The 9,436-nt window shown below is 48.8% G+C and overlaps 2 protein-coding genes across 3 annotated transcripts; both read left to right on the top strand.

The window, feature by feature from the left end:
• The first annotated feature begins 2,006 nt into the window (after nucleotides 1-2,006).
• On the top strand, nucleotides 2,007-2,819 carry LOC139833620 (uncharacterized mitochondrial protein AtMg00810-like). The gene is made up of 2 exons (XM_071823944.1): nucleotides 2,007-2,402; nucleotides 2,766-2,819. Exons 1-2 carry the CDS (start codon nucleotides 2,007-2,009, stop codon nucleotides 2,817-2,819), a joined length of 450 nt encoding a protein of 149 aa, XP_071680045.1.
• Nucleotides 2,820-3,000: 181 nt separating this feature from the next.
• Nucleotides 3,001-6,569, top strand: LOC139829695 (geraniol 8-hydroxylase-like). Of its 2 annotated transcripts, none has more exons than XM_071823093.1 (2): nucleotides 3,001-4,307; nucleotides 5,100-5,652. In XM_071823093.1, exons 1-2 carry the CDS (start codon nucleotides 3,276-3,278, stop codon nucleotides 5,133-5,135), a joined length of 1,068 nt encoding a protein of 355 aa, XP_071679194.1. In that variant the 5' UTR covers nucleotides 3,001-3,275; the 3' UTR covers nucleotides 5,136-5,652. The 2 variants fall into 2 exon arrangements, with proteins under 2 accessions (XP_071679194.1, XP_051203478.1); XM_051347518.2 differs by lacking the exon at nucleotides 5,100-5,652 and adding an exon at nucleotides 5,794-6,569 and having other exon boundaries at nucleotides 3,038-4,307.
• The last annotated feature ends 2,867 nt before the right edge of the window (nucleotides 6,570-9,436 follow it).

Genomic DNA, 9,436 nt, shown 5'->3' with positions numbered 1-9,436 from the left:
GGCCGGATGCTCTCGCCACGGCGACTCTCCTCGTCAACATCCGCCCGTGTCGTGTGCGTTGGTCCTACACGCCTCATCACCTTCTCTACGGTGCGCCGCCCGCCTATGATGACCTTCGCATCTTCGGCTGCCGGTGTTATCCTAACACTGCTGTTGCCACCGCGCATAAGCTTGCGCCGTGCTCTCTCCCTTGTGTGTTTCTCGGCTACCCCGCCAACACCAAGGGCTACCGCTGTTACGACCCGGTGTCCCATCGTGTCCTCACTTCCCGGCACGTGTACTTTGACGAGTTGGTTTTTGTGTTTCAGCAGGGACTCTCGGCGACACCTCCGACGACGCCCCCGGCGCCCGCCGGCCCTCCTGCAGCGCGCGCCGACGACTGACCGCGGTGGCGCCCTCTGCGCCGGCCCCGCCTGGTCTCTCGGCGTCTCGTCGCCCGTGGCGCCTGCGGTGCCCCGGTGCCCCGGCGCCCCGTCGCCCGCGGCTCCCGATCGCCCGCGGCGCCCCGCCGCTCGCGGCGCCTGTCGCCCGCGACACCTAAGGCGCCCCCGGCGCCCCATCTCCCTCGGCCGCCTCCTCATCGGCCGCCTCGTCGCCGTCTCGCCGCCCGCCTCGCCGCCCGTCGCTGCGGTCCCTGGGCCCATGCTCACCCGCTCACGTGCGGGCGTGCGGCGGCCGTCTACACGCTACCCCGCCGACCAGTACGTCTGCGCGGCGCTTCGGTCCGCAGCGTCTGCCTTCTGGGCCAGCGGCAAAGCGTCTGCCGCACGACGGTGGAGCTCCTCCCAGCCGCCGACCCGGCCCAAGCACCCGGTCCGGCCGGTTTCCCGGACGGCCAACCCAGCCCGCCGCCCGGTTCTCCGCCCGGTCTGCGGCCCGGCCTGCCGCCCGATCGGACCGGCCCACCCGGCCCGCCGCTCGGCGCGCCGCCCAGTTGTCCACCCGGTTTGCCGCCCGGCCTGCCGCCCGGTCAGACCGGCCCCCTGGCTGGCCCGCCCAGCCTGCCGCCCGGCCGAACCGGCTCAGCGACCGGCCCGGCGACCGCTCCTTCGCCGGTGCCCACCTCGGCTCGCGCCGCCTTGCGCGACCCGCATTGGCGCGCCGCCATGCAGGAGGAGTACGACGCGCTGCAGCGCAATAGGACCTGGGAGCTCGTTCCCCGGCCCCCTCGCGCCAACGTCATCACCGGCAAATGGGTCTTCAAGCACAAGCTCGGCTCCGACGGTACTCTCGAGCGCTACAAGGCGTACTGGGTCGTGCGCGGCTTTCGGCAGCGCGCTGGCGTCGACTTCACGGATACGTTTGCCCCGATCGTCAAACCGGGCATGATCCGCACAGTATTGCACCTCGCCGCCTCTCGCGCGTGGCCGGTGCATCAGATGGACGTCTCCAACGCCTTCCTTCATGGCCATTTGCAGGAGCAGGTGTACTGTCAGCAGCCCATCGTCTTCGTCGACACCGAGCGCCCCGATGACGTGTGCTTGCTCTCTCGGTCCCTGTATGGACTGAAGCAGGCGCCCCGCGCCTGGTACCAGCGCATCACCGGCTTCCTGCATCAGCTTGGCTTCCGCTCCACACGCTCCGATGCGTCGCTGTTTGTCTACCGGACCGGCAACGACATGGCATACCTGCTGGTGTACGTCGACGACATCATCCTGACTGCCTCCACCGCTGGTCTTCTTCAACAGCTCACCGACAGTCTTCGCGCTGAGTTCGCGTTGAAGGATCTTGGCCCGCTCCACTACTTCCTCGGCATCGAGGTTGTCCGGCGTGCGGACGGGTTTTTTCTTCATCAGCGAAAGTATGCCCACGAGCTTCTCGAGCGTGCAGGGATGCTTAACTGCAACCCTGCGCCTACTCCTGTCGACACGAATGCCAAGCTCTCCGCCAGTGATGGTTCGCTGGCGTCCGACGCGCCGTTCTACCGCTCCATCGTCGGTGCTCTCCAGTACTTGACGTTGACACGACCGGAGCTCCAGTACGTCGTGTAGCAGGTGTGCTTGCACATGCATGCTCCTTGGGATGCTCATTGGGCCGCGGTGAAGCGGATTCTCCGCTACGTCTGTGGTACCATGGGCTACGGCTTGTCGTTGCATGCTTCACCCTCGACGTCGACTGACCTCGTCGCCTACTCGGACGCGGACTGGGCGGGTTGCCCGGATACGCGCCGCTCCACCAGCGGCTACTGCGTCTACCTCGGCTCGTTGCTCGTCTCTTGGTCCTCCAAGAGGCAGCCCACCGTGTCTCGCTCCAGTGCTGAGGCCGAGTACCGCGCCGTGGCTAATGCTGTGGCTGAGTGCACATGGCTTCGTCAGCTTCTGTCCGAGCTTTCTTGTCCTGTTGACAAGGCTACGGTGGTCTTCTGCGACAACGTGTCAGCTGTCTACCTCTCCGCCAACCCTGTTCATCATCGGCGCACCAAGCACATCGAGTTGGACATCCACTTTGTTCGTGAGAAAGTTGCCCTCGGTCGCGTTCGAGTTCTTCATGTACCGACGTCTCAGCAGTTTGCCGATATCATGACGAAGGGATTGCCATCCACTACTTTTCCTGAGTTTCGCTCCAGTCTATGTGTCGGTGCCAACCCTTCGACTGCGGGGGGTGTTGAGTAACATATTGTATAGGTATAGGTCCCCGTGTTTCTCAGGGTTGTACCTGTAATTGTACATGTGTCCGCCTATATATACATGAGCAGCCGGCCCTATTGGTGTTGTGCAATCTCCAATAACTCTTCTACAATATCGAGCTCTAGCGTCTGGTTCCAGGAAGAGCCTCCATGGTGGAGGTTGAAGCGAAGCTTCCCTTTCAGCCCTGCTTGAGGAGGGCCGCCCTACGGCCAGTTGAAGCAGAGGCAAGACGGCGACGGCCATCGCAAGTCCCCTGCTGAAGAACTCCAGGAAGATACGCATCAGTAGGCAGCAACCCAATCCCCAAATCAGTGTCAAACAGGGAAACAACCATGATCACCGTCAAGGATTTATTTCAGAAAAGAAAGGGGAGCAAGGGAGTGGGAGAGATGGCAGCCAAAGCAAACCCTCGTCATGGATTCGGCCAACGCGTGCTGGCATGGGATCTGCCCCCAATCGAGCACCAAACTTCCACCCCACAGCCATGGCCACGGGAGAGAGTGCAAGGTGAGATTGGGGCAAATCCGGGCGATTACTCAAAATATCAGCTATTACAGTCTCTAGCACATGTGCTTACTAAACCCTTTGGACCAGACGCAAGCCACATAATAAGATGTGGGTGATGTTTGGTTTGAGATTCGGTTCACCATGTGTCAGCATTCCTGGTTGGTTGCGCGCCGCTTCTGGTTTAGCTCCTCCAAAAATATCTTGTATAGTAGTACAACGTATACTCTCGTTCTCTTATTATCGCCACGCACATCGGCCCACGACATTACCGGTCGGCGTGTACCAGATACAATGTCTCTGCTTCTTGCGTGGCTGCCATGGCTCGTCGCCTCCCTCTTCTCCATCTACCTCCTGGATCTCCTAGCCAACGTACGCCGCTGCCTCCCACCTGGACCCCTACCTCTTCCACTCATCGGCAGTCTCCACCTCGTCGGCGACCAGCCGCACCGCTCCCTCGCCCGCCTTGCCAAGAGACACGGTCCGCTCATGTCCCTCCGTCTGGGCGCGGTCACCACGGTGGTCGCCTCCTCCCCGGACGTCGCCCGCGAGTTCTTGCAGAAGCACGACGCCATCTTCGCCACCCGCTTAGTAAACGACGCCATGGGCGACCACGCCAGGGACTCCATCCCCTGGCTTCCCCACGCGCCACGGTGGCGCTCGCTCCGCAAGATGATGACCACCGAGCTCTTCGCGCCGCACCGGCTCGACGCGCTCCAGGGCCTCCGGAGCGACAAGGTGCGGGAGCTCGCCGCCCACGTCGCCCGGCTTGCGAGCGACGGTGCCGAGATAGACGTCGGCCGCGTGGCGTTCACGACGATGCTGAACCTCCTCTCCCGCACCATCTTCTCGAGGGACCTGACAAGCCTGGACGACCACGGCGGGTCCAAGGAGTTCCAGGTGCTGATGGCTGAGATCATGGAGTACGGGGGTTGTCCGAACGTGTCGGACTTCTTCCCGGCTCTCGCGCGGGCGGACCTGCAGGGGCTGCGCCGGCGGCTGGCGAGGATGTTTGCGCGGCTGCACGTGGTGTTCGACGAGGAGGTGGACCGGAGGCGCGAGCAAGGGGAGTCCAGGAAGGAGAACCAGGACTTCCTCGACGTGCTGCTCGACGTCGCGGCGCGTGACGGCGGTAAGGCCGGCCTCGACCGCGACACGCTGAGGGCGCTCTTCACGGTAACGACAAATGCTCTTGTCTCGACTATTTACACTAGGGCTACAGCCAACCATAAATAAACAGTCCGGGAGCCAGGGGCCACACAAAAATGATTTCTGTTTAAACTATATTACACCTTGAATCCATTTTTCCAATAACGTCCATTTGACTGAAGCACGAAGATGATTCAATAATATTCAGAACCAGCAGCAACACTGCGTCAGAAGAGACGTTCAGGACGCATAGAGAACCAAATTCTCCCTCCATCCTATGTCTAAGATTTATTAAAATTTAGATGTATCTAAATGCTTTTAGTGTCTACATGTTTTTTTTTGGATAAAGATCTACATATATTTGAATTTAGACAAATGTCGGATAACTTTCATGCGGAGGGAGTATTTCAAACGGAGATAGAAGGCAAACATATCTCCCGTATCCAGTGATATGTGTAGAATAACCAAAAAAAAAGGCATCTACTGCCGTTTCAAGAGATGTTCTAAACTTGTCTAAGTTTGATGGGATTAAAAAATATATATGTCAATATTTACAACGTTAAATCTAGTAAATGATGAATCTAATAGAGCTAAATTCATCATTTTATAGATGTTGATATATTTCTCTACAAACTTGATCAGACTTAAAGTAGTTTAACTCAGGAAAAACCTAAAATTTAATTATTTTGTTGTTTCTTTTGCGGGAAAACTTTAATTATTTTGGAACAGAGGTATTAAACATTCCAACGATGGCTTTATAGAAGAAACCATTCCATTGTACCCGGAAATAAAATCGACCATGTTCAATGTGACACACAGGAAGTGCGCACATGCAAGAGGAAGAACGGGAAATGACGAAGGAAAATAAGTGAAAGTAGGAAGAAATATGGGGGAATAGGGATCAGAGAGGGGTCTGAGTGAGGTTGGCTGATCGACGACCTTGATGGCAATGCCCACCCCAGGCCTCAAAGATGGTCGTGACAATGACCACAAAATACCCACCACCAGATGTTCACCAGCTATTGGTGGGAAATATACCTTGCCCTATTAAGTTAGATGGGCACCCTATTAGAGCATTGTTGCTCTTGATGCACGGAAGAACCGAGTAAGAAGGCGAATGGTAGGGAGGGAGAGGAGGGGGTTAGTTCGCACCCTCCCTCGCAATGAGCATGTAGAAAAAAATGGGCATGCAAGCTAAAATAACAACAACAAAAAAGCACATAAATTTATCATAATAATAAAAATAATATTAGGATCGTAGAATTTGTGATGGCATGTCTATACTAAAAATAAAGGCCAAACTTACGTATATTGAAGAATGTGTTGATATCTAAACTATATCGCCTATTTACAGAGGCTCCCACTAGATATTTTTGTTCATGCACATAGGTCAAACTTGACTAGAAAACATGTATATTCTAATTATATATCAGAAAATATTTTCAGCGCATCTAGTAAATATGTTTGTTGATTACTAATTACTTCATAAAACACATCTTATGTTTTGTTGCAGGATTTGTTTATCGCGGGCAGTGATACAAGCTCCATCACAGTAGAATGGGCGATGGTGGAGCTTCTTCGGAACCCATCATCAATGACCCAAGCCCACGAGGAGATCGCACAGGTCATCGGATCGAGAAGGAGCATCGAAGAATCTGATATTGACCAGTTACCGTACCTTCAAGCCATAGTCAAGGAGACATTCCGACTGCATCCTCCAGCTCCATTCTTGCTACCGCGGCAAGCCCAAGAAACTATAAGGATTGCAGGTTACATGGTGCCCCAAGGCGCCCGCGTGTTAGTGAATGTGTGGGCGATTGGGCGAGACGAAGGCATTTGGCCTAAACCAGACAAGTTCATGCCAGAGAGGTTTATTGGGAGGGAGGTGGACTACAAAGGTGGTGATTTCGAGCTCCTGCCTTTCGGTGCAGGGCGGCGGATGTGCCCCGGGGTTCCGCTGGCGACCAGGATGGTGCATTTGGTCCTCGCAACATTGTTAAATCGATTCAAGTGGAGGATCCCTATGGAGGTAGAAAGAGCAGGGATTGATATGACCGACAAGTTTGGGGTGACGCTCACCAAAGCTATTCCTCTTTGTGCTATAGCTATACCAATTTAAGTGAAATTCTGATATGATAATGTTTGTCCTGGTTCGTCTCCTAGAACTATACCTGGCTATATATCACCAACACGTGAGGAAAAAGGAAGATACGGGTGAGATAAGGATAAGGTCCTAATTTTCTTTCGAGGCTATTATCGAATACATCGATCGGGTTTTCGAAGTGACTTTTTTGTTTATATTTCTCTCATGTGAGTAAATGTCTTTACAATTAGGAGATATGATCTTGTCGGATATGACACTCCTGAAATCTCAACCCACGCCCTCCTTTACCTTCTCCCCTCTCCATGTGTGACATCACAGGTTTAGAGGCGGTAAAATAAATGTACACAAAAGTGTACATTACATTCATGCATGTAAAATTCGGGAAAAATTTAGATTTTTTGATAGAACTTGTCAAAGTGATTGAAGTTTCATTTGAGCAGATGATTTACGTAGCTCATCCATCTAAGCATTAAAACTTTAAAATTATCTTTAGTAAACTTTTATCATTAAGAATGTTGAAGTAAGACTCATACATAAAAGTGAACAACACAAGCACACATTTAAGAAAACAAATAAAACTTAATGCTTAAATTTTCTTCTTTAGTCATTCGTATATACATGTGCTGGATAATTCTCTAGCCCAATCACACATTAAAAAAACAAATAAAACTTAATGCTTAACTTATCTTCATTAGTCATCAGTATATACATGTGCTGGATAATTCACTAGCTCATGCTCAGTAAGCCAAATACCTAATCAATTTTATTATTTCCTTATTTTATCTCATGTATCTTATCTTGATCTTCCAAATATATCCAAATCATAATCAATCCTAACACCTTCAACAGAAATGCAAAGAACCGTATGATGTAAAGTGCATAATATCCATACATTATTAAACCACTCATAACTTAATAAATATATGAATTCGAATAAAAATAATCCCATTTGCATTCCGTTAAATAGATCGATCAATTCGAATAAAATTAACTACAACCGTTTTGCGAATCAAACGATCATGCCTTGGTGAATCAAAATCATTGGAATTAAAGTCTTTAATTCCTAGTGTGATTATTCATATTACTAATTAAGTTTTAACTTAATTAATAAGGTCTAAAATGATCAACCCACATTTGAAATTTAATTTTAAGTTAAATATAAAAATCAGCCTACATATCTAATTCAGCCCAAAGGCCATCTAGTGACAAAAGCCACTTCTCATGATAAAAAAATCTATAAGGGTATAATGATCATGCCGCATAATTAAGTTACCTCATGGTTAAGAAATGGCTATGAGCATGACACCTAAGTTGCTTAGTCACCCGCGCGCAAGTGAGGAGTCATCATATATATATAGGTGTGACCTTGATATGCCCTACTTCAAGTCTATGTTGCTTCATGACTAAGAAATTGCTAGGAGCATAACACCAAGTAGCTTAATTGCCCATGAAAGTGAGGATTCATCACATAGGTGTTACCTTTCTATGCATCCTAGAGTGCTATAAATACACATCCATCCCAGCCCCAAGCCTCACAACCCCCAAGCCACACAAAGTAGAAAACCGAAGTGAGGTTTGTTAGAGAGAGATCTAGAGGGATTCAAGTGACACATCTAGGAGGAGAAGAGAAATAACAAGAAGAACCTTGTTCACCATCTTTATGAAGTAACTACAAAACTTAGCAAGGTAAAATCTCTAGAAAACTAACGCAAGTCTAGGAATTAAGTATTATAGGTACGTGGCGAGTAATAAATCTAAATTAGAGAACCTTAAAAATAATCTAACAATCTTAATCAAGTCATTAAGAAAATCATCTTCTAAATCAAATCATTTTAAGTGAGTATGATCCCTACTTAATGATGAGACACATTAAGTGGATGGAATACTCTATTCCAAACTAGGGTATAGACACGCCTTAATAATCCAAAGCAAGTCAAGGGTATGTGCCCATGCATAGTTAATTGAAATTAGCCCTATAATTCAATCAATGAAATAATCCTCTGGTTGTAAGGCTGATCTATCTTACTTAAACCCAAAACCTAAAATCTAGAATTGTGCTGAGATGAACCATACCTCACACATTTGTGAATCAATTCTATGAGTAAGCCATGGTGAAAATCCAGTCTCTAGCAATTGCTCAATGTCACACTTTTATGTGATGATTGAAGTAAGCTAAGATGATAAAGTGGACTCCTCCATATCCAAATCAAAGCCCATAAAGATCGTTGGACACTTTTCAAGTGTATCCAAAAACCTAGGAAATGACAAAGCTTCCAAATTTCTTTGGAACGGAAAATTGTAGATAATTTTTTACCAATATATTTAACTTGACAAGCATCAATCCAAACCTTATCAATTGTGGAATAAACACGGTCATTTATTTTCATCTATGACTAACTCACAACTCTCTCTTATGAATAAACCATAGGAATGAAACCTATCCAAATTCATTTCAACTAAACACATACCTTAAGAATATCATAAAGTGCCCCCAACAAAAGGACATCCATTTGAGATTTATCTCAAATTTGAAAAACCTACTTGACTTTCTATATTTCATTTGAGAAGTGAATATATAAAGCTTTTAGAATTTTCCAAAACCCAAGAAATAATAATAGAAGGAGCCTTAGGGAATTCTTAAGAATTAAAAATCTTCATTTTCAACTCAATTCCAAATTCAAGGTTTCAATCACATATATTTCTATCTGACTTCCTTCACAATAAGAAATTACCTCTCATAACCCATTACAAATTGTGGAATATGAAACTCTTGGAAAATATTAGAACTAGATATTCCAATCCACATAAATGTTTGTAGTTTAAAAAAATAATATTTTGAACCAAAATCATTTAGAGGATTGAAAATTGTTTGAATGTCATGCATTGTTATGTGAGAAAGTGTCGTGTCATCCCTGAGAACACGTACACCAGGGGTCCCCACCCCCTTATTTGTTTCGCAACAGACACAAGATATTGCAAATATGGACCGGGAAATGCACGCAGAGACACACGGTTTTTTTTATTCTTGTTTAGGCCGCTGATACGTCTCAAA

Source organism: Lolium perenne, chromosome 7 (assembly GCF_019359855.2).
Source record: "Lolium perenne isolate Kyuss_39 chromosome 7, Kyuss_2.0, whole genome shotgun sequence".
NCBI classification, from domain to species: domain Eukaryota; kingdom Viridiplantae; phylum Streptophyta; class Magnoliopsida; order Poales; family Poaceae; genus Lolium; species Lolium perenne.
This window is presented reverse-complemented; position numbering and strand designations above follow the sequence as displayed.

Coding starts and splice junctions, on each gene's coding strand:
- LOC139829695 (XM_051347518.2), top strand. CDS start 3,276: ATGTGTCAGCATTCCTGGTTGGTTGCGCGCCGCTTCTGGTTTAGCTCC. Junction 4,308..5,793: donor CGCTGAGGGCGCTCTTCACG/GTAACGACAAAT, acceptor GTTTTGTTGCAG/GATTTGTTTATCGCGGGCAG.
- LOC139833620 (XM_071823944.1), top strand. CDS start 2,007: ATGCATGCTCCTTGGGATGCTCATTGGGCCGCGGTGAAGCGGATTCTC. Junction 2,403..2,765: donor TCTACCTCTCCGCCAACCCT/GTTCATCATCGG, acceptor GTCTGGTTCCAG/GAAGAGCCTCCATGGTGGAG.